The sequence below is a fragment of the Brassica rapa genome, chromosome A02 (assembly GCF_000309985.2).
Source record: "Brassica rapa cultivar Chiifu-401-42 chromosome A02, CAAS_Brap_v3.01, whole genome shotgun sequence".
Taxonomy (NCBI): Eukaryota; Viridiplantae; Streptophyta; class Magnoliopsida; order Brassicales; family Brassicaceae; genus Brassica; species Brassica rapa.
Window position 1 is genome coordinate 17,654,316 of NC_024796.2, and position 25,118 is coordinate 17,679,433.

At 34.3% G+C, this 25,118-nt stretch overlaps 2 protein-coding genes across 2 annotated transcripts; one reads left to right on the forward strand and one right to left on the reverse strand.

The window, feature by feature from the left end:
* Positions 1-3,756: 3,756 nt before the first annotated feature.
* Positions 3,757-5,247, reverse strand: LOC103853516 (probable phospholipid hydroperoxide glutathione peroxidase 6, mitochondrial). Its single transcript, XM_009130420.2, has 6 exons — positions 4,988-5,247; positions 4,832-4,908; positions 4,701-4,762; positions 4,484-4,602; positions 4,105-4,272; positions 3,757-4,022 (listed from the first exon to the last, which is right to left on the reverse strand). Exons 1-6 carry the CDS (start codon positions 5,213-5,215, stop codon positions 3,987-3,989), a joined length of 690 nt encoding a protein of 229 aa, XP_009128668.1. The 5' UTR covers positions 5,216-5,247; the 3' UTR covers positions 3,757-3,986.
* Positions 5,248-7,122: 1,875 nt separating this feature from the next.
* Positions 7,123-8,846, forward strand: LOC103853518 (serine racemase). The gene is made up of 5 exons (XM_009130421.3): positions 7,123-7,385; positions 7,478-7,555; positions 7,665-7,895; positions 7,973-8,233; positions 8,307-8,846. The coding sequence occupies exons 1-5, from the start codon at positions 7,219-7,221 to the stop codon at positions 8,557-8,559; spliced, it is 990 nt and encodes a 329-aa protein (XP_009128669.1). The 5' UTR covers positions 7,123-7,218; the 3' UTR covers positions 8,560-8,846.
* Positions 8,847-25,118: the final 16,272 nt, after the last annotated feature.

Here is a 25,118-nt window from a genome sequence, read left to right on the forward strand (position 1 = left end):
GAATGGACTAGAGCCGCTAATATCTGCGATTTTTTGGGTCTTTTTGCTGTGATCACAAGCTTGATGTCTGGTTCGAATTACCCAACTGCAAACCTGTATTTCTATCAGGTTTGGTTGATCCATGATTGGCTTCAGAGAAATGAGGAAAGCGCAGATGAGATTGTCAGATACATGGTGCGACCGATGAAGGAGAAGTTTGACAAATATTGGGATGAAGTTAGTGGTGTTTTTGCAATGGCAGCAGTCTTTGATCCACGGTTTAAGCTTTCAATTGTTGAATGTTGTTTAGGGAAGCTTGACATAAGTACACGTGATGCAAAGGTGAAGAACTTGCGTGACAAGCTCAGTATTCTGTTTGAGACATACAACAAAAACTCCAAGAATAACTCACCTTCCACTGAGCCACGTGACACTGTTCCGCAAAAAGCTTGTGCGGCAGGATCAATGGGACTGTTTGGAAATTACAATGTGAGTGTTTTCAATTTTTTTCCTTCTGTTTATTTTTTTTTCACACAAGCATTTTTTTCACGAGTAGAAGTGTGTTTATCTTTCACAAGCATTTTTTTTTTCTGTTCAATTTTTTTCCTTCTGTCGTCAGCCTCCAATTTTTTTTTCCTCTCTGATATTTTTTTTTTTAATTTTCTTAGGATTTCTTTGCATTTCGCAAAGTCAGTGGAATTGTTAGTGGAAAGACACCTCTAGAAGCTTATCTTGAAGAACCACCTTTGGACATTACTAATTTCCAGAGCTTGGACATCCTCGATTGGTGGAAAGATAATGCGCATCGGTATGGTGACTTGGCTGCAATGGCATGTGATCTGCTAAGTATTCCAATCACAACAGTGGCTTCGGAGTCCTCCTTCAGTATTGGATCGCGAGTTCTAAACAAATATAGGAGTCATCTACTCCCAGAAAATGTGCAAGCTCTGATATGCACTAGGAATTGGATCAAAGGATATGAATCTTACGCACATGGTAAATAACTCACATTATAATTTTAGTAAGAGTAACATTACTGACTTGTACACTGATATTTGTAGATGAAGAAATTGATGGTGATGGAGAAGAAGAGAAATTACCAACATTTGAGTCCATTGTTGATGGAGAAGATGAAGATGAGTAGATGAGCAAGTTTGAAATGTTATCTTGATTTGTGTTTTGCTTCAATTACAATTTTAGATTTCTTGTTTAAGTTGCATGATTTTTGGTTTTGAATACTATGATTTGGACCATTTGGTGTTTCTCTAAATTTTACTTTAGTTGAGACTTAATTTTTTATACTCACGATCAAACAACAAACTATAGTTCTTCAAAGTTATCTGAAGAAACAGATTGAATGGCTAGTAATTAACATATATACGAGTTGCTGAAGTAGCCAGTGGCTCTAACGATGCTCTCGTAGATTGAAAAAAAAATACAGAACAAGACTAATATATGTAAAATTTTGTTAAGCTCCAATAGTAGATGGGTCATGTGTTCATATATCATTCATTATGTATGTAGTGGTCACTGGAGCAGCCTGCAGCGTCGAGAAACGTCATGCTGCACTCTTTTTGCGTCCAGCCCGCGGGACGGCTTGTAAGGGCCTGTGCAATTAGGCGGTACTGGACTGGGCCGGCTTTCTCTAGACCGCAGCCCGCGCGGGACGGGACCGCTTCGACCCGCGAGATGCTCAGCCCGCGGTGGGACGGGACGGGACGGGACGGTCCAACCTGTTTGACATCTCTAGACTCAGTCTTCCATGCAGATTGGTCAAAGATGGCCCTTCATATAATGTTCAGGTTCATCCGAACCAGATGGATGCACAGGGTAAAGATAAAGACGCTTGCGGGACTGTCTGGATGGTCCACCGGATAAGAATGCATGTCCGTCTTCGGTTTCTTCACGACTCAAGCTAAGTCTGGCTCGACCGTGGGTCTTAGAATGTCAAGTTGGTCGGGGAAGACAGGATGTGGTTCGGTCGGTTCGGTCATCTGGACGTGGTTCCAGCAGAAGCTCTAATCGGGACGCACGCGGGACGGCTCGGTCAGTCTGATCGTTACGGTCGGATGAACGAACCTCGGTCAAATTTTTCAAAACGTCATGATCTCCATGTTGGTTGTCTCCAATGGACTGATCCACGAACCGGGGCACATCACATATCGTCTCTCACTTGTTTGGTGATTTTTTAGTTAGAGAATCTGATCACCCCCATCCTTCAAGCGTCAAACTGTATAAACCGAAATTCGAACTGTCGATTTTCCGTAAAATAAGAAAAGTTAAGAAAACCCTAAGGTCTTGGATTATCTGCGAGAAACAAACGAAAACGAAAGAGACGGAGATAACATAATATTGAAAGTAAGTTGCACAAAGACGTATTATTGATTGATAAGAATAAAGGTACAAGATTTCGGAGAGACAAGATGAGCAGAGTTTCGCTAACTAAGCCAGTTTCAGAACAAAGACGAAAATAGCCTAAGTACAGTCTAGCCGCCTAAATTCTAAGTTCTTCTAAGCTAGCAAAATTTCTCTAAGTCTAAAAATCTCTCTCCCTCGCCCCTGACTTTAGTTCCTCTTATATATCCTTCTAGGTCGGTTCCTCCTTCCTTTTTTGCCCTTGGTTGAGTTTATCACTTCGTGGAAACTTTCTATTTTCCTTCGATCTTTTGTATTTATCCTTGTAAACTTAGCATTTATCTTCTGAACTTGACATTTATCTTCTCCTGCAACATAAAAGATAAGCTGTCATATCAAGTGGGTTGTCAGCCGCGTTATGGGCCTTTTCGGGCCGTTTCTTGGCTTAAGTGTGTTTCACGACTTATCGAAGAACGCTCTCGAAACGACGTCGATTCCGAAGAAAGCCTGGATTTCTTATACGATTTAGGTAGTTCAAGATGTTTAGTTAACCGTTGATGTTTCATACGATAAATCCAAACTTGATACGAAAAAACGAGTTCTTGCAGTTTTAAAGTCGTAAAGTTCTAACGGCGCCCCGATCGAAGTGAGACAAGAGCAAGGTTGATCCAATTTCGGGGAAGAAGCTTTGCGGACGGGACAAGGACAACACGATCGTTCCAGCTCGGCCATCCGTCGAACTGGTCGCATGGTCGATCTAGCTTGGCCATCTGCCGAGCCGGATTGGGTCAGTTCGTCGAACGGATGAGCTGGACTGTTTGTTTTTAGTTCTGGGGTTGTTCTTTCTTTGAAAATTATGCTCGGAAACTTTTGTCGAGACTATGTCGAGAAAACCTCCGTGAGAAAAGGTGATTTTAGACGCTGATTTCGAGATAACCGTTTTTTACCCCAACAAATTTTCGAATAATAAAAAAAAAATTTTAATTACGATAAAAATATTTTGTAAATAGTTATAAATCACCTAATTGTTAGAATTTAAACAGTTGCAAATGTTACTTTTTTATACTCGTTATGTTTCATCTTAAGTGTCGTTATTGTAGAGAAATTTTTTTATTGCAAAATAATTATAGTTTTATCATTGAAATGCAAAATTTATTAATCGTATTTTTCAGTTTATTTTTTTATTAATTGAAATATGGGTATTCGTATGAATAATGATGTTCTTATATAAAAAAATATATGAAATTAAAAAAAAAATAACACAAATTTAAAATAAGACTTAATATGAAACAGAAAAAAATATTATCTTCTAATCATTTTCAGTTATTTATTAGTTTGAGACAAACTGGTTTGGTTTGATTTTCATCATCCAGTCTTTTTTCAGTTCTTTATTACTTCGAGACATTTGATTTGTATTTCAACTTTATGAAAGCGTCTCTAGCTTTCTTCTTCCCACGATTCTAGGAAACAGCAGAATACAATAGTAGCGGTAAATATGTGTTTTAGGTCAACGATGTTACACACATCAGTAACTAAAAAGGAGGATTTTAAGTAGTAGGAGACGACTCATCCCAAAGACACTCAAGAACATAGACACAGCTTATTACAATACTATAGGAGCTTTTATTTGAATACTTGCGCCTATTAGTTGCTTAAGCAGTAACTCCCAACAGTTTCTTCAGGTCCTTCTGCAAATAGCGGATTTCAACAATGAACCATTAATAGAAATGTTTGGGTCTCTAAATCAAACTAAAGGGATTCGACAATTACCTCAATGCTGAGAGGGGAAGTAGTTGGGGCGTAACGGTCCACAACATTCCCATCTTTGTCAACCAAGAACTTGGCGAAGTTCCACTTGATTCCGTCTCCAAAAAGCCCACCTTTGCTTGATTTCAGGAACTTATAGATTGGAGCAGCCGAGTCACCGTTCACATCAACCTGGATTGCATAATAGTTCCAAAATCAAGTCCAATACTAACAACTGTAAAAAAGAAACAACTGAATGGCCTCAGAAAGTCATATTGTGTTTACTAGCGAAAAGCACCTGAGATTAATACTTATTTATATCAACATGGGATGACTCATGTTTCAAGGAACTAACCCCAAGAAGGTAACATAAGAAGACTTGAAATAGAGTAAAAGTGGTTACCTTGTCGAAGATGGGGTACTCGGCCTTGAAACGGGTACAAGCAAACTGAACAATCTCTTCATTAGAACCAGGTTCTTGATTACCAAACTGGTTACAGGGGAATGCAAGGATCTCAAACCCTAATACCATTTTTTTTTTTAAAGAACATAATTATCATCTATACAATAATATGGTTAATTGAACAAACAAAGAAAAAAACTGGTAAACAAAAGTATACCATGGTCTTTGTACTTCTGGTACAGCTGTGCAAGTTCAGTATAGTTCGAATTGGTCAAGCCACTGCACCGACAACAAGAAACTAGTCACTAACTGATCAACTTACTTTACTGAAAACACGAAGGTTTTTACCACTGAGAAGCAACGTTGACAATCAACAGAACCTTCCCCTTGTAAGTGCTTAGATCAACATCGTTTCCCTTCGCATCCTGTCATCAATTCACATGCTTTTCAATTTTTCGACCCACGATTCAATTCACAACCCGAAAGAAAAGAAAAATATCGAACCTTGACGGTGAAGTCATAGATGGATTTGGGTTCGGAGGAAGCAGCCATGGAATGTTCCGACCTAGAAAGTTTAGCTCCCGTTGTCGATAACGGAATCTGATGATGAGAACTGACAAGTGGTTTCGCAGAACTGAACTTGGATGGGAGTCGAGAGAGCGATGATGGTGAAGCTCGAACCAGAAGATTGGTTCTTGTTATATAGAGAAGCCGAAACGAGGATCTCAACATTTTCCACCAGATTCCTTTTTCATCAAGATTAGATATTTGTTAGCTACTGAGGGTCAAAATCGTCATTTCGTTATTCAGCAGTTTCTATCTCCGTGTTCAGTGGATGGAGAATAGGTGATACACGTGCGTGCTGCAGAACACGCCACGTTGGACACTCGTCGGTGTGCTTGGCTCCTCTGTTGCGTTTACTTTGTGCGGCGGTAATGTGAACCGAACAATATTACGGATCTTAGAACTTTTAAGGGCTTCGGGAATATTAATGCTCATATTGGGCCTAAGTTTTTAATGTGCATATATATTCTCGATTTTTAATTTTAGTTTTTTTTTCATGTAAGCAATTCCAATATAAAATTTTGCACTTATATTTTTGTTTACAACAAAAACTATTTTTTTCTTCAGTAATGAAAATCAACCGAAATTTCAGGTATTTGTATTGTTTTAACTTAGCAAAAAAAGATATAAAATTTTATAAGTTATCAATAAAATAATGTTAAGCTAATATTTTTAATATTTAAAATCTGTTATGCACTAAATTTATGAATATATATTTTATTAATTCAGAAGTGTAATATAAAATTAATTTGTTTTTGTTTGTTTTTTTATAATCTATAAATTGACTTTTAAATTGGATTTATTATGAATAAAATTATTAATTCACTTGCAGTTAATTAATACTCCTTCCATATCATTTTAAGTGGTGTTTACAAATTTTTATTTTGTTTCATAATAAGTGATGTTTTCAATATTCTAAATGAAGTTTATTGTCATTTAAAATTCATGATCAATTACAAAATAGTATATTTTTCTTATTAGTTGAACTAATTTCATTTAATGCTACTTTTTTGTAACCAAGATAAACTACATAAAATTTTATATTTTCTTAATCTTTGTGAAAAAATCTTAAATACTACTTAAAATGATACATAGGAAGTATATAATTTTGCTATACTAGTAATAGTGGAAAAATCAATAAAGCCACAATCATTTATTATATACAAATATGTGTTACTACATCATAATATGTATTATAAGGGTTTTATGGGTTTTCTATTGCCACTCGCAAATACCGTTGTTTTGTATATGATAGCAGTAAGCAATGTTTTGAAACAGTTGTATAAATCGTTTTGTATTGTTTTGAACTATTTTTTACCGCTCAAAATCAAAAATTCATTTATGTAAATGTTTGCGGTTGCGGACGATAACATATAAATAAACCACTAATATTGAACTCCAAACTAGATTTACATATAACTTAATTAGTCATGTATAAAATAATATATTTGACAATATATAATTGATGGTAACCATAATCCAGTTTATATCCATTGAAATCATTTTTTTACACAAGTTATAGAAAGTCAAGAAGTAATTTTATTATATTGAGAATATTTTTTCCACTATTACTTTATTTGTTGATTATTTATGATATGCTCTTATTATTCAATTTTCTCAATCATCAGTATATATATATATATGTGTGTGTGTATGTGTTTGTAATTGGATATATGTTTCAACTGGTCTTTAAGCAAACACTTTAATAGTTGGACCAGATGACTAATTTGTGATAGAAATGATAGCGGTGGAAAGACATGCAAAAATTATAAAGGTAAAAAATTGAATGAGTATAGAAAATAAAACGTTTCCACTATCCTTATAAAACAATTTCTATGAACAAAGTGAAAAAATAGATTTGACACTTTTAAAAATCAATATAAAATCTATCATAGAATTTTGTGTTTGGAAACGTTTGTTAATATACACAGACAGTTGGCTAAAAAGTAAGTAAAAGCTAAGCAAAAGAAAACATGCGACAGTTTTGTTAATACACACAGACAGTTCACGACGTTTTATTTTGGAAAACAGCGCAACGTCGTTCTCTGTTCTAGATCCAAACATCGTGCTGTCTTTTTCAGAGATAATTGAAACAAGACAACATCTATGTTCTCTGAAATCTACAAAAAATCCCATTTCCAAATCTAATCAGACAGTAAGTCCTTTAAGAAATGGAAGCAAAGAAGAGGCATGAATATGCTGCGGATTTATCTTCCATAAAGGAAGCTCATGAACGTATCAAGCCGTACATACACAAAACTCCAGTGCTAACATCTGAGTCCTTGAATTCAATCTCTGGAAGAAGCTTGTTCTTTAAGTGCGAGTGCTTTCAGAAAGGGTGAGGCTTTGCTTATTATCTTCTTTAAGTTTCTCTCTTTTTGTTCTCAGTATTAAGTAATCCCTTCTCTGTTTATTGTCTGAAAAAACAAGTGGAGCTTTCAAGTTTCGTGGAGCATGCAATGCTGTCTTGTCTCTTGATGCAGCCAAAGGGGTTGTAACACACAGCAGGTTCTAATACTATCTTCTTGATTTGTATCTATAGCTAATAATGATACACTTAGTAGTAATTGTATTCACTTGTTAGTCCCTTACTTGCTGTTGAGTATTGTTGTACCAGTGGAAACCATGCTGCTGCGTTGTCTTTGGCTGCGAAGATGCAGGGGATCCCTGCGTATATCGTTGTACCAAAAGGTGCTCCGAAGTGCAAAGTAGATAATGTGATCCGTTATGGTGGTAAGGTTATATGGAGTGAAGCATCAATGTCTTCTCGAGAGGAAGTAGCTTCCAGAGTTTTGCACGAAACAGGTTCCGTTCTCATCCACCCATATAATGATGGACGCATCATAAGGTACTTCGCTTTTTCTTGATACTAGTTATTCAAAAATTGTATGAATCTTCAAATCTTATGCATACTTCTTTGAACAGTGGTCAGGGTACTGTTGCGTTGGAACTGTTGGAGCAAATCCAAGAGATTGACACTATAATTGTGCCGATAAGCGGGGGTGGTTTGATCTCTGGTGTGGCGCTGGCTGCTAAGTCAATTAAGCCGAGCATCCGGATTATAGCAGCTGAACCAAAAGGAGCTGATGATGCGGCTCAGTCTAAGGTTGCTGGTAGAATCATCACTTTACCTGTGACTAATACCATAGCGGATGGCCTTCGTGCTTCTCTAGGAGACTTAACATGGTACCTCTAATCCTTACTTCTATAGAACATAAAATGTTACTGTCTGAAAACATGTTTTTTCTTTTTCTATTAGGCCGGTAGTGAGAGATATGGTAGATGATGTTGTAGTTGTGGAGGATGGGGAAATAATTGAAGCCATGAGAATGTGCTATGAGATGCTGAAAGTCTCTGTGGAACCAAGTGGTGCCATTGGCCTAGCAGCAGTTTTATCAACTAGTTTCCGTAGCAATCCTTGTTGGAAAGATTGTAAAAACATAGGGATTGTACTCTCAGGAGGTAATGTTGATTTGGGTGTTCTGTGGGATTCACTTAAGAGTTCAGAGTAATTAAACATCTTGGTTACTGCATTTGTTTCACTACTTCTTCGATATCGATGTGAGAATTGTCTGTAGAATTTTGAACAAAAGGATTCATGTTCTTGCAAGAAACTCCAAATTAGTACAGAGTCCAAAGAGAAGAAAGCAATGTGTTGTAGAGTTTATTGCTTTTATAGATTGTCTCTTGGCACATGGATCATTTTCTTCGTTTGGTATCACCTTACCTCTTATCTGCTACACTAAATGCTCTAATAAGATCTCTGAGGAGACAATGTATTTTATTTCTACAAGCATTATCTCCTAGCCTAGCCTTCTTTTCAGTTTGTATAGCATATTGCTGTCTTTGTCACGACTATTGCTTGAGGATCCGTAAACAGGCAAATAAACTCTTCGCCCTTAAAAGAAGTAAAAGAAACATAGAATTGGTAGAACCTAGATTTCTAACAGACAGTAGTTGTTACTTGTTAAAGAAATAACAGCACGGTGGTGTCATAAAACTATAACCAAAAGGATCGTTATACTGCCGCAACTGTAACTCCCAGCCCTAGAGAGGATCAACGCATAGTCTTGACCACTTCAGTTTCAAATCATGGCATAAACATTGGGTTACTTGAACTCTCAGCAGGCATTGGCTGATTATGCAGAATCCTGATAAGAAGCTTGAAACAGAATCTATCATCCGCGGCATCACCTGTGGTTGTCTTTGGTAAGCTCACACCCACCTCTCTCAATGGAATGATAACTTCTAATTAGTTAACTATCATTCCTTATAAACTATGTTCTGTTGTGTGTTATGTCTTGGGACAGTGCTTCCAGCGTGGTTCAGGTTCAAGTATCCCCCACATAGCAATTGGAGCATTAGCATCTTATGCTCCAATTCTTCATTTCGATAACATTGTGCCATTGACAAGCTTCTACGATGCCATTTATCAGGATTTCAAGGTGATGTATGCTCTGTTACTGGTCTAAACAAGAAGAGATTACTTGATGACACACTTTGGCATAAAATGATTATTCTCACCTGCTCCACGAGATAACCAGGCAGCTACGAAAGGTGATCCGGAGTGGCTGAAAGAGCAGAGGAGGCAAGAGGTGGTTATTATATAGAAAATAGAAATAGATCAGTGAGTATTACAGTATTACAGAGATTTGAAAGAAGAGGAGTAGATTTAAGAAGGCCAATATAAAACAAAAAAGTTCAATACACCAGATTAACAAATAAAGATCTTGTGTGTGAGTTTATATCATTTAGTTTGTGATTCAGTTTAATTGTTAGAAATCAAAACTCGCTGTTATGAAATAATACAAAGATTTTGAGTGAAAGATGTGAAAACTAAAAGAAAAGCAAGAGAACTCAGCATTTTAACAACACAAAGAATCATCATGATCTTACTGTTTCAAAGCTGGCTGATGGTTTTGATCAAACAAATATTTTTTTGTCGGATTGAAGAAATCTTTTCACCTGGAAGAGGTTGAGTGGTTTAGCCAGTGAAAGAATAGATGCATAACTGAAAGAGAGAATCAAAAATGTTGGAAACTATACAGACAAACGACAGCGTATAGTAGTAGACATCGTGAAAAACTACAAGACCGGTTTGGTTTAAGTTGTAAAATACAACCAATAGGAAATACAGAACCGGTTCAATTGGAAATAAATCGAACAAGTTTAGGGTGAAAAGTGTAGGACCGGTTCGTTTCAAATCAATTGTCTCAGTTCTTAAAATATAACCGTTAGAAAACTTGTCTATAAAAGTCGTGTGTTTGTTATTTCCACATTGTTTACGAAAAAAATTCCGGGGAAGAATGCTCTCTTTCGAAGATTTGCAAAACCGGAAAATCCAATTGCAATCTTAGATTAGTAAGTGTTTCGTTATCTTTAAATCGTGAATCTGTTTGAGTACTATTTGATTCGCGACATTGATTATGGGTTCGCAAATTTCCTGAATTGTTCAATCTTTTCTTCTTCTTTGATTAGATTGGTTTGGTTTTCTTTTGGAAGCTTGATTCCGTCTGAAACCCGATGTGATTGTTTGGGTTTCTCACTCGTCGTGAAGTTACGTCTCTGTATATGTTAATTATGGTTTTGTAAGGTTTGTGTTATTGGCGATTTCGATTTAGCGTTTTCAAATTAGTCATTGTTCAACTATAATTTATGCAGTGATCTTGGTTTAGGGTTTTTTCCCGTTTTCGTTTTGAAAGCTAAGCATTGTACAATCTGTCAAATTCATTCTCTTGTATAAATTATGTCACACAAGTCAGAGTGGTTAGTTTCTGAACATTGGTTTTTGTTTGAACAGGTGATAGTATCGCTTGCAAGAGGAAACTCACCGGCCTTTTTTTCTGCCAGAGTTACTTCTTTGCATACCTGGAAGCTTACTCTGCTTGAAACCATCATCGTCGCCAAGGTAATTTCTCTGTCTATGACATTAAAATGCAAGTTTTTTTTTTGTTTTTAAAATTTCTGTCTTTTTGAGGATGGAATTCAAACGAGGACAAAGTCAAACACATTAGATCAGTTCTATTCGATGTCTGTGCATTTTGAAATTCAAAAAGATCATCTGGTACACTGTCCGATTTTACTTTGGTACACTGTCCCGTAAGGAATCTCTTGGTTGGTAGTGCATTGTTAAAGAAAGATGTTATGGTGATGGAAAATAAGACTTGGAATCTATTGGTTGGTAGTGCATGGCTTGATAGTATTAAGACAGAGACTATATGAGGATGAGAAAAGAGTGACCCACGGCTTAGAAAAACGCCTAATGGCTTAAATAAGACTCGTTGGATTGGAAAAATCGACCAACAGCTTAAAGATGTCTTAAGACAACGACTCTGAACCACATGGATTAAAGATCTATGTCTTTGCGATAACCACAAGACTTAAAGTAGACAAATACTATGAGTTGGATGGGTTGGTTTACGCATTTGTTGGATGGAAAGAAAACAGACCAACAGCTGAAATAAGATTGATACAAAGTCTGAAACAAAAGCGTTTACACAAAAGACAATAGGGGTTGCTTAGAAAAGGGTCCTTGGTGGAATAAAAGAGTTCAAACGGCTTAAAGAAGTCACTTGACAAAGACAAAAGAGGTCGGTTTTAGATATTTTGGATGGAGAAATGACCCGCAAAAGAAGACTTGTTGGATGGGAAAAAAAACGACCAACAGTTTGATGAAGTCTTGAAACAAAGATTATGAACCACAAGAAGTAAAGAAAACTATGTCTTTGGGATAAGCACAAGGGTTAGAAGTACAAAAAGACTATGATTTGGATGAAAAAAAAAAACGACCAAAGACTTGAGACAAAGTCTGAAAAAGCTCTCAAGACAAATGCTATGAGATGGATTGTAATTTGGTGGATGGAAAGGATGAAAAATTATGTCCTTAAGACAAAGCTGATACAAAAACAACTAATGGCTTTGGCAAGTCTTTTGACAAAGGCTGCCAACAGCTTAATGAATCATAACACACAGATTCTTAACAAGGATTATGAATCAAAAAGACAATATGGGTCCATTTTTAGATATGTTGGATGGAAACATTGCCCAGCGGCTTAGAAAAAGAAAGTCAGCAGATGAATAAAAACAACTAATGGCTGAGAGAATACTTTGTTGGACGAAGAAAAATGACAAAAAGCTTTAAGAAGTCATAAGCGAGGCTTGTTGGATGGTAAAAGATTCCTGCATAAAATGATACCCAAATGGCTTAAAAGAAACCAACTGCTTAAAGATTCTTGACAATGATTATAAATCAAACACATGTTCTTATTTAACCACACGGCTTAGAAGTCTCTTGAGAAAGTTATGCCATAGACTTGTTGGATGGTAGAAATCAACTAACGACTTGCTGTATTGGTAAAACGACCAACGGCTTTAATGAATTGACAATATGAATTGACAACAGGTTCTTACCTAACCTCATGGCTTAGGTGTCTTCTGAAAAAGACTACGGCTTGGTTTTGGTATTATAACCAATAGCTTTAAAATTTCTCAAGACAAAGACTATAGATGGAAAACAACCCAAGGCTCAAATGAAATAAACTCTCATGACTGAGACAGTGTGACGAGACTATATATGGATAATTAATTCTTTACTCTGCCAGACAACTTCAAATAGAAAGTCTCAACACACAGACTATGAATAAGGTTCAAGGTATTGTTTCTGCTTGATATTCACAAGGCTTTAAAGTACACAAAGACTATTAAGTTGGATGGAAATATTGACCAACTCATACTCTGAAATCAGTCTTAAACAGAGACTACCAATGGATTAAAGAATCATAACGCGTAGATTCTTAACAAAAGATTATGAATCTAAAAGAGATTATTACTTAACGGCTTAAGTAAGGCTTATAGGAAGTGAAAACACGACCAATAACTTAAAGATGTCTTACGAAAAGACTCTGAAAAAGTCTTTAGATGGTAAAAAAGCGGCTAATGGCTCAAGACTTGTTTGATGGGCAAAAAGAACACGAGCAATGGCTTAAAGATGTGTTAAGAGAAAGACTATGAATCACAAGACGTAAACAAACTGTTTTCTACTTGAATAACCACAAGGCTACAAAGACTGTGAGTTGGATGGACATAATGACCACATCTTAATACATAGACAATGGAAGAATGTCAAATTATCTGAAATCTCAAGACAAAGAGTATGAGTTGGTCCTGGACTTTTTGAGTAGAGAAACAACCCACAGCTTAAAAAGTCACTTGACAAAGACAATGGCTTGGTTTACGGTCTGTTGGATGGGAAAACAAACGACCAACGGCTTAAGACAACAGTATGAAAACGCTCTTAAGACAAAGACCATGTCTGAAATCACTCTTAAGACATAGCTGATACGAAAACAACTCCTGGTTCCGAAAGTCACACAGCGACTAAGACTACCAACAGCTTAAAGATGTGTAAAGAGAAAGATTATTAAAAAGGATCAAGAGATTGTTACTTAACAGCTTAAATAAGGCTTTTTGGAAGGGAAAAAAAAGTAACCAACAGCTTAAAGATGTCTTAAGACAGTTTCCGAAAAGTCCTTAGATGGATAAAAATTACCAATGGCTTATATTAGACTTTAGGATGGTAAAAAACGACCAACAACTTAAGAGATGTCTTAACACAAAAAAAAAAATTAAGAGCAAAAACAAAAAACTGAATTGAGAAATGTCTTTGCTATAACGACCAAGAAGATAAAATATTGCTTAAAAGAGTCTTAAAACAGATAATACAGGTTGGTTTGTAGACATGACGGAAAGACAATGATTAGCGGCTTAGAAAAAGTCCTTCAATGAAAGAAAAAGCGACTAATGCCTGAAATAATACCTTATTGGATGCAAAAAAAAAACCTGAAAAACAGTTTGAAAAGATTTTAAGACAAAGACTATGGACCAAAATGCTTAAAGAACTGTTTCTGTTTAATAACAACAAGGCCTTAAAGGAGACAAAGACATAGCTCAAACAAAAACTGCCATGCTTTGGAATGTCTCTAGACAAAGACAACCTACGGCTTCGAAATGTCCCACACCTTAGAAAAGTGTTCGATAAAGACACTATGGATCAATTTAGACTGGTTGGATGGTAAAAACAACTAACTGATTTGCTGTATAGAAAAAAACTGCCTAGAAAAATCAACTGCTTAAAGATTCTTATTTCCACATGGCTTAGAAGTATGTTGAGAAAGTCTATACTATAGAATTGTTGGATGGTAGGAAAACAAACTAAGGACTTGTTGTATTGATGAAAGAAAACGGAAAGTCACAAGGCAAAAGATTCTAGACATTCTGCATCGATAAGGGAGTCTTATGTAACCACATATCTTAAAAGTCTTTTGAAAAAGACAATGGGTCGGTTTTGGTAAAATGACCAGCTACCAAAAATGGTCTCAAGACAAAGACTATGAACCCCAAGGTTTAAAGAACAGTTTTGCTCGATATCCACAAGGTTTAAATGTATACAAATAGAACCATAAAGAACATTTTTTGCTGGCTAACCACAAGGTTTAAAAGTATACAAACAGAACCACTAACTCTTAGGACAAAGACAATGGAAGAATGACCGATTCATAGTCTGAAAAAAATTTGCATACATAGTACCGCCTTCCTTTTTCGCCAATCTCCACTACGATAGATTGACCACAAGCACACTTGTTTGGTATGCCATAGTTTGCGTCTGCCACTGCATAAAGCCAATCACATTTCCTTTTGTGTTGCTTCATCACGATGTAGTAAGGATCCAACATTTTAGAGAGAGAGAGAGAGAGAGAGAGAGAGAGAGAGAGAGAGAGAGAGAGAGAGAGAGAGAGAGATAGAGAGAGAGAGAGAGAGAGAGAGAAAGAGAGAGAGAGAGAGAGAGAGAGAGAGAGAGAGAGAGAGAGAGAGAGAGAGAGAGAGAGATTTTACTTTTAGAAATACTTCCAAAATTTCAACTTTTTTTTTGAAATCCCTCGAATATTTAGAAATCCGTCCAAAAGTAAACTCTTTATTCCAACATTTGAGTTTTCACTACTTTCGAAATCTAAGGGTTGGAGGTTTGAGGGTCTGATGAAGAACAAACACAAATTTATCTACAAAACTTTATGTACTTTGCATTTTAGTCCTAAACTTTAATATAATTTACATAATAATCAAATTGAATCTATACCATACACTAGATTTTATTTGAGATCAACCGTTGGATTGAAATTTGTTTGTTGTTATTATCCTATCTTTATATGTATAAGTATAATATACATAGATAATATAGAAAATCTCTGAAATAAATTTATGGCCATTCATTTGGTTGTGTATAAATAATAGGTTCAACCCAATGAAAAGATCATATTTCAACCAATATCTTTCTCTAGTAAAAACATGGAAAAACAAACAAAGAAAAACTCATCACAAGGTCATATATATTGGATCAAATAAAGCAAAACTCAAAAGAAAACTTGATGAACGTAATAACTCATCTATGGCTACCTTGGTTTAATCAAATGAGCAAATCCTTAGTTTCTTAAAAGAAAGTGCAACAACTAGAGAAAAAAGTTACAAGATGACTCAATTGCATATACAAAATCAAGCCAAAAATTAGCTCTAACAAAAATGGAGGAGGAAAATAAAATATTACTAACGAGTTTAAGCTCTATCGATGATAATAATATACATGAGTTTATTCGATCTGAACAAGCAAGAATCATATGAAAAAGGAAAGAGCAACAACAACAACCTCCTATTACACCCATTTTTTATGGACAATATTTTTGGAATTGGATTAGACGAATCAAGTGTCTCAATACATGAAAAAAAAATCTAAAAACCATTATATATACATGTTGGTTAAATCACATACCTACAAAAAAAATTTCATCATGCTTCTGAGAAAGAAGGTCATCAAAATATATGCAATTAAAACAAAATGAATCGTTTGGAATCTCCTCACAATTCTTCTTAACGTGTGTTGACCAAGTGAAAAATATCTTGAAAGGATGTGGTGTTCCTCTGTAATTCCCGAGATCAGGAGACAACTTAAAGTTCATCAGAATACAACATTTTCCTTCTCCCAAATCGTTTTCGAACTCGGATATAAGTTTTCCTCTAATGCAAGCTTGTATACTATCTTCCGGTTAGAACATGATAGATCCATTATCAAAAGCATGTAAACATAAACAACTAAGAATTCTATTATGTATTGTATCATCCAAAAGTATTAAATCGATTCCACCAACATCTCCAGGCTTAACGCCATTTTGAAATCGCCACATACGGACTATTAGAACTTAATTTTCCAGATTTCGTTTTCAGAATCTGGCTTTAACTGAGCAACAGGAGTGAAGGCAAGCTTCATCTTTCTCATAGCTAGAACAATACCTGGAAAAATTAAGATTGGAGTCGGCAATTTGATATAGGAAAAAAGGGAGAAACGCAATCCAAAGTGGAAAATCTTCGATAAAGTTGTTCATTAATTCTGACATTGCTGAGATAAATGATTTCAAAGAAAAGTAAGTAGTTCGGTTTATTTTTCACTTCATATTCTATTATAATTTTCTATTTATGATTAATGATATTACTTTACTATACTAGAATGTCAAAAGATGTTACGTCTACAACATCATGTGGCTCCCTTTTGACTTTGTCAACCTATACCCAAGTTTCTTCGGATCAGATTCCATTTGAGAATCGCAAAACAGTTTCTCAGCTGTTAACATCGTATGAGGTAAGTGGTATTTTGTACTCTTTCATCAAATTTTTAAATCAGTTACATATGCAGCCATTTTATTTAAATTTTCTCTTTATTTGTAGGAAACAATGTATTGTATATATGCAACAATATGTGCACTTAAAACTGAGGCTCCTTGGTGGTATCTTGGCTGTCGAGGATGTGCCAAGAAAGTAACCCCATACTTAAACCCCAAAACTGAAGAAATCAAAATGGATAAGTTTTGTTCAAAAAAAAAAAAGAAATGGATAAGTTCTAATGTGACGGATGCGAAACAATTGTTTGTTCTAAAAAAACAAGGTTTGTCATTAAGCAATATATCATCTATTTATTTTTGTCACTATGCTAAACTATAATTTATTTTCACAGATATAAGGTTCATTGTAAAGTCTTGGATCATACATGAACCACTTCTTTTGTAATGTTTGACGGGGAAGTCATTCAACAAATTCACAAATCGGCATATGAGTTGTTGGAGCAACAAGTTCAGGTAAAATAGATCTTTTATCCATCTCAATATCTAAACTTATTTATTTTTTATGCATTTTCACAGTTCAACAGTGGGAATGAATTCCCTGGAGAACTTCTAGCTTTAGAGTGTCGGGAGTTCGTCTTCATAGTTAACAAACCTGAAACATCCAAGAATCACACACCATCTACTTTTAAAGAAGTTAACATGAATGATGGATGACCCTGCTAAAATTTTACGATTTCATAGTGATGATGCCAATGCGGTAAAAATGATAAAAACTCTATATTATCATGTTTTGAAATAGTTCTCAGAATTTGTTGTTGTTATTATTAGTAGTTTTACGAATTTTCTATGTAGACTGACATTCCTGAGATTGGTCCTCATTTCTCAAACTTCACCGAAACCACTATGAACTTGGTATTCTTATTCCACTTGAACTTATATTATGCTTTTAACCTTTTTAGAAACAAATGTTTTTACAGTTATCAAAGTATGAAAAAAATAAAACTCCATCTCTGGATACATAACTAGGGAACACTTGCAATAAAATTTGTTCTTTTTTGTTCTGTAGGATTTTCATAGTATACCCTCAGATGTGAATAAATGTTTTTTATTGATATTTTTCCGGTCAATGATGTTTTCAAAGAGTCTACCAATTCGATAAGTGCTTCCACATAATCAACATCAACTCCAACCGAAAAGCGAGAAAGTACGTTAGCGATTGAGGATTGTGTGCCACAACTTTCTTCAAAGAAACTTAAAGGAGATGTTTCACTTTTAGCTGAAGAAGATGGACAACTTTCATCAACGAAATCAAAACCAAAAGTTGCGCATGTGACTAAAGATGATTGTGGAAAACCTTCATCTACAAAGCAGAAAAGTACAAATTTAATATTTTCTTTTTTGAAAAAAAAATTATTTAAAAACAAAAAGGTTTTCCCAAAAGCATCTTTTTTATTGAAAAATATGTAACCGTATACAACTTTGGTTTTGTCTTAAACCCAATTAGACACAACTAAATTTTCTTAAGCCCAATAAGATATAATTTTTTTCTCCATCAATTTTGCACTATAACTATTTCTTAATTTGATTTAATTTTTCTTCAAGCACAGTATCTTCCATTTTCTTCTCCACTATCCCGTAAATCCAACCATCAACTTTACGATTTGATACTCTATCATCAACGACCTCTCTTATATATACAAATATGAAAACCTATCGCATGAAAAAAATCCAGTATCGTCTTAGCAAAAGGTATAGTGATTTTTTGGATTTTTTGAGTTTGTAATCTGCAACTCTTGAATTTCTTTCCCCTTTTTTTCCAATATCAAATTGTCGACTCTAATCTTAATTTTTTCCCAGGTATTATTCTAGCTATGAGCAAGATGAAGCTTGCTTTCACTCCTGTTGCTCAGTTAAAGCTATATTCTGAAAACGAAATCTAGAAAATTAAGGTCCGAGTAGTCCGTATGTGGAAATTTCAGAATGTCATTAAGCCTGGAGATGTTGGTGGAATTGATTTAATCCTTTTGGATGATAAGGTTTACAATAGAATTCTGAGTTGTTTATGTTTATATGCTTTTGATAATGGTTTTATCATGTTCTAACAGGGAGAACGTATACAAGCTTGCATTAGAAGGAAAATGTTGTATTTTGATGAACTTTAAGTTGTCTCCTAATCTAGGGAATTACAGAGGAACACCACATCCTTTCAAAATATTTTTCGTTTGGTTAAAACACGTTAAGAAGAATTTCGAGGAGATTCCAAATGATTCACTTCGTTTTCATTGCATATCTTTTGATGACCTGCTTTCTCAGAAGCATGATGAAAAAGTTTTTGTAGGTATGTGATTTAACCAACAGGTATACATAATGATTTTTAGATTTTGTTTCATGTATTGAGACACATGATTCGTCAAGAAACACAGCACCAATAGCATCTGACATGTTTACAAAATCAAGAACCTCGAAAGCCGAGAATAACTGAGACACGTGATTCGTCTAATCTAATTCCCATTCTCTACCGATCTATACAATTATCAAACCCAAATACAATCCAAACCTAATCAATAGCTTACCCCTAAAACCTTACAAGACCCAGATACCGAAAGTTGAAGATCAAAAGATAGAACGTAAATAGTGGGAGTGTAACCACCCAACAGTTATTTCTTATTAATAATTGTTTTTTCTTTAGTTAATAAAACAGTTTTTAAAAACTAAAAAGAATTGTAGTTAAAAAATGATAAAAGACACGTATCACTCCAAAATTTGTCAAATGACTTCTGTTTTATAGTATAAAAGATATATTTAAAAAAAATTAATTTTATGTTGATGATCGTAATAATTTGCATAAAAACACTTACGAGATAGACAAATTCTTATAAAGTTTGAAACTTTTGAAATATTCAATTGCAAATTGTATATGAATTAATTTTAATAAAATCCATTGGTTTGATTATTTTTAAAAGCTATTCAAATATCTTGTTATTCAAAACGTTAAGTATGATTGATTTTCTAACTCTAACTAATTCTAGTGTTTTTCGGAGATCAATTCCAAATATTTTAATCGATGAGACAATTTTCAAAATATCATATAAGTCTATAAGATTTCAAATATATATATATATATAATAAAAAAGTTTAAGATACAAAATAACTATTGTTAACAAAGATTAATTCATCTTGTTTTATATTTTTTTGTCAAACATATTCTGTTAATGGAAGCCCAATGGACAATTACAACTGATATTGGTTATAAAGGTCACACAAAAAAAAAAACCCATGAAGAGAAGCGATTTATATCCACGCTTCCATCCACATGCTACTATCTTGAGGCTTTATCAAGCCATGTGGAGCAATTTGTGTTTTCCATGGATAGTTAAAATTGTTAATATATAGTATTCATCGTATTATATTAACATTATTATATATTATTATTTTTTAACAAATAAATATTTTTTCAAAAGGAAAAATGGGCATATTATATTCAAATAAAATATTTTGGAAAATCTTTAGAACAACATACATCACATATTTGTTTACAAAAAGAATGATAGAAAGAAGGTAATACAATCAAAGAAAATATCTAACAATCTCTACAAAAGTAAGATAAAGATATACAAATCAAGAGTACATATATTTGCATAATCCACGTAACTTTTAAAATCTATCAATTTTCAAATTTTCAAATTCTACACAAATCAATCTCCCAATAACCCCCTTCCGTTAATCCATATGTTTATTTATTTATTTTATTGTACAGTGAATCTCTACATGTCAAATAATTGAAATGTCTATGAAAAGACAATTCTATAGTGGAAAAAAGACTTATCTTTTGTCAATTTGGATTTTTTCGCGGCAAAATGTTTAGCCCCGACACGGTATCCATTTCATTTTGTTTGTGTAAGATTTATCTGCCACCGGACGCAGTCCTGTAATACATGACCAATTCCACTCCATCATATATTTACCGTATAGCGGGTCGTCATGCCAAAATAAGACTTCAAGTATACGAGATTTGTACTCCAGTCAAAACATCATCTAAGACATTGGAGCTATTAGTAGTTCAAATTTAAAATTACAAGAAAACATTGTATCAATATCACCAATTCAACATATAACAAACCAATTCAAACATCACTCACCAATTTAGATTGACAACTTTACTGATCACCTAACATTCATGCATACTGACAATCTAAAAAAGCATATTAATTGTTAAGATAATATGTACTAACTTTAAATAGGACCCGAAACAAATTATTTTTGGCAAGTGAACCTTCTGAAAATTACTATTGTTGATCTGAATGCAAGACACATAGAAATATGTATATGAATTGGAGAGATCTGAATTGGAGAGATCATTATTTAACTACAAGACATCATCATCAAAACCACTATTGTACTCACCATGCTTATTAAGACAAGTAACTCATAAACATTGATGGTTTCTTTAGTTTGAAGAAAGTGTTATTTTAATGTTTCCATTACCTTATAATCATTCACCAATGATTTCATTTGATCATCCACTTATCCCTCTGAGATACCATAGGTTGAGCAACTTCATCATCTTCTGACATTTCACTTTCGGCTCGCTCCCACGTTGAAGGTGGTGACACCACAAAAAATAAAATTCCTTATTAATAGCATGAATAAAATAAATTGAACCCACAAACTTTTGATTCTCTGAACCCACAAAAAAATGTTTGGACCCACAGGCTAAAGCCCAACATATTTGGCGATGGATCTAACAATTAGAAAAAAAAAATTTAAATAATTTGTTTCCTAAACCCTTTTAACATATTTAACCTATTTTTTTCTCTGTTTCTAGAATAGATTTTTTATTGTCTTTTCAACTTACTTCTCTTTTCCAAATCCATCGTGCATTCTATGTAAGTTCAGATTTTACAATTAAGCTTTTATATTATTGTCTTTTACTAACTTTATATCAATTATATATGTATGTTACAACAATTTAGTTTTACGTAATTGTTAATTTTTTAACAAACTCAATTGAACTTTTTTTTGTTCATAGTTTACAGATGAGAAATTATCGCTTTTGTTTATATTATATCTTTTTAATAATATATTTTATATTTTTTCAGCAGAATCAATGGAAAAGTTTGTGAATTTAAAAAGAAAAGAGCCATCCCCGTCTTGTGATTTAGATGATTTACCATGGGATCTGCTGATCGGAAAAAAAATATCTGAATACCCTTCAAATAAAAGAGATGAGGTAATTCATAGATACTCCCTCTGTTTTTTATTGTAAGTAGTTTTAGATGAATGCACAAATATTAAGAAAGTTATTATTTTTTTCAAAAGTAGCATTTGATATATAAATTAGGTGTAGTTAAACCAATCATAAATAAGCATATATTATTTGATTGGTAACACTATACCCAATAAAAGTAAAAGTTACTTAAAATTATGAAAACTACTTATATTTTGAAACAAACAAATTTTGCTTAAACTACTTACAATAAAAAACAGAGGGAGTATTTGATTAGAGGTCCTCGCCAACCTCATGGTCATATCTTTAAACAGAAAATGATATCAGGTGCAATGAGGCGATTTAATCATGCTTGGTTTGATCAGTATAAGAACTGGTTAGAGTATAGTATTAAGAAAGACGCTGCATATTGCCTATGTTGTTACTTGTTTAGAGATAGTAATGGAAAAGGTGGAAAAACAGATGCATGGACTAACGAAGGTTTTTCTAGCTGGAATAAGTTTAGTAGGCTTGCAGAGCATGTGGGGAAAGTTAATAGCTTTCATAATAATGCAGTTATGAGAGACAAGGTCAGTCTATTGAGCATGCTTTGCATAAGCAGGATGATATTACCAATAATGAGTATCGAATTCGGTTAAATGCTTCAATTGATGTTTCCAGATATTTGTTGCGACAAGGTCTTTCTTTTCGTGGTCATGATGAGTCAGAAACATCTGCTAATAAAGGAAATTTTATGGAGCTTCTGAAATACACTGCTGAGCAAAATGAAGCGGTGATTAAGGTTGTCTTACAAAATGCTCCAGGAAATAATCAGATGGTGTCTTCGAAGATTCAGAAAGATATTGCGCATTGCTTTGCAGAAGAGGTAATCAAATCTATTATTGACGAAATTGATCATGACGTTTTTGGTTTGCTGGTTGATGAATCTGCTGACGTTTCCGATAAAGAACAAATGGCAGTAGTATTTCAGTTTGTTGATAAAAGTGGGATTGTCAAAGAAAGATTCATTAGCATTATACATGTGGCTGAGACATCTTCAGTATATCGAAATCTGCTATTGATTCTTTGCTTGCTAAGCTTGGGTTGAGCATAAAAAAGTTGAGAGGACAAGGTTACGATGGCGCAAGTAATATGAAAGGTGAATATAATGGATTAAGGTCACTGATTTTACGGGAAAACACCTCAGCTTATTATGTCCATTGTTTTGCTCATCAACTTCAATTGGTTGTTGTGGCTGTTGCAAAAAAGCATTTTGAGGTTGGAGGATTCTTTGATATGATTTCTCTATTGTTGAATGTGGTTGGAGCTTCATGTAAGAGAAAGTATAAGATTAAAGAAGATCACAGAAAAATGATTGAGGAAGATATTCTTGATGGTAAAATCAACACAGGAAAATGGTTGAATCAATAGGTTGCTATTCAGAGACCAAGGCAGACACGTTGGGGTTCTCACTACAAAACTTTGTTGTGTTTGATTGAGTTATTTTCTCCCTTCATCAATGTGCTTAAACATATTCAGAATGAGGGCTTGGAAGACTCGAAAAGGCGACAAGCATATGGTCTTCTTGTATACTTCCAGGATTTTGATTTTGTGTTTTATCTGCAAATGATGGTTCACCTTTTAGGACTTACAGATAGCTTATCCAAAGCTTTGCAACAAAGGGATCAAGACATTTTGAATGCTATGTCACTGGTGAAATCAACAAAGAGACAACTCCAAGATTTCAGAGATAATGGGTGGCATTCTTTGATGGATAAGTTCTTTTCTTTTTGTGAGAAGTATGGCATTGAGAAGGTTGATATGGAAGATGAGTTTATTCACCCAAAGAGACCAAGGAAAAAAACAGGAGTACAAAACATGCATCACTACAAGGTCAATTGTTTATATGCTGTTTTGGATTTGCAACTTCAAAAATTTAATGATCGCTTTACTGAGGTAAACACCGAGTTGCTTACATGTGTTGCTTCTTTATCTCCTATTGGTTCATTTTCAGAGTTTGACCAATCAAAGTTGATGTAGCCAAGTTCTATCCTTACGACTTTAGTCATACAGAGTGCATATCTCTTGAGCAGCAGTTGTTTATATACATTGACAATCTTCAACATGATGAAAAATTTAGTCATTTGAAGAATCTAGGAGATCTTGCTCGTATGTTGGTGGATACACGAAAACATCTATCACTTCCTTTGGTTTATAAGCTTTTGAAGTTAGCTTTGATTTTGCCAGTCGCGACTGCAACTGTTGAAAGATGTTTTTCAGCAATGAAGATTGTGAAGACAGATCGACGAAATCGGATCAGCGATGAGTTTCTTAATGATTGTTTAGTTTATTATATTGAGAAAGATGCATTTCAGAATGTTACTAATGAAACAGCGATGAAAAGATTTCAAGATATAAAAGATCGTAGGATGCTTTTGTAGAATGATACTTTTTTAGAATGATTTATGACAATACATGGAAGATGTGAAGCTAGGTAACTTTCAAAGATTCCACGTCGAAGAACATGGAAGGCTAATTTGACTTTGAACGATTCAAAATCAACTCTTAAGCTCAAAAACAGCTGCATTAAACATGGTTTAGAGAAGTTTTCACGGTAATCAGACATTAGAGACATTTCTTCACAGGAGAAGAAGAATATAATTTTTAATGCATGACTGATCTAGCGTGAACAGGAGAAGAAAAAGAAAGAGAATAGTAAGTGAAACCGTAAAGAGAATCACAAATGGAATGATTGAAAACAAAAGAGAACCACTTTCAGAAAGTTGACATGATAAGAAAGAAATTTGATAAACAATAAAGACAAAGAAAACACATGAAATTAATTATCTAAACAAAAAAGAAGATCAATGATAACATCCAAAAAGAAGAAAATGAACCAATCTTCATTTGTATGGCTGATCTCAATTGTTGCAGGTCACCCGCTAACCGCGTCTATATTACGGACTAACCCATCTCAAACCGGATACTCGTGATGTAATACCGGTAGAGCCGCTGATATATGGGACAAGAATTGCATGACCAATCTCATCCATCATATCTTAATTTGTAGTGAAATGGATTATTGGGCTAATAAAGCAGTCCATATATCTTCTTGTACTTGTCTATGCGCCCATTGGACTTTCTTGATTGCCGACTAAAAAAAGAGGAGAGAGAGTACGTATATTATTATTATTATTATTAT

Coding starts and splice junctions, on each gene's coding strand:
- LOC103853516 (XM_009130420.2), bottom strand. CDS start 5,215: ATGTTGAGATCCTCGTTTCGGCTTCTCTATATAACAAGAACCAATCTT. Junction 4,603..4,700: donor CCAGAAGTACAAAGACCATG/GTATACTTTTGT, acceptor AAATGGTATTAG/GGTTTGAGATCCTTGCATTC. Junction 4,023..4,104: donor CTTCCCCTCTCAGCATTGAG/GTAATTGTCGAA, acceptor CGCTATTTGCAG/AAGGACCTGAAGAAACTGTT.
- LOC103853518 (XM_009130421.3), top strand. CDS start 7,219: ATGGAAGCAAAGAAGAGGCATGAATATGCTGCGGATTTATCTTCCATA. Junction 7,386..7,477: donor TGCGAGTGCTTTCAGAAAGG/GTGAGGCTTTGC, acceptor TGAAAAAACAAG/TGGAGCTTTCAAGTTTCGTG. Junction 7,556..7,664: donor GGGGTTGTAACACACAGCAG/GTTCTAATACTA, acceptor TTGTTGTACCAG/TGGAAACCATGCTGCTGCGT.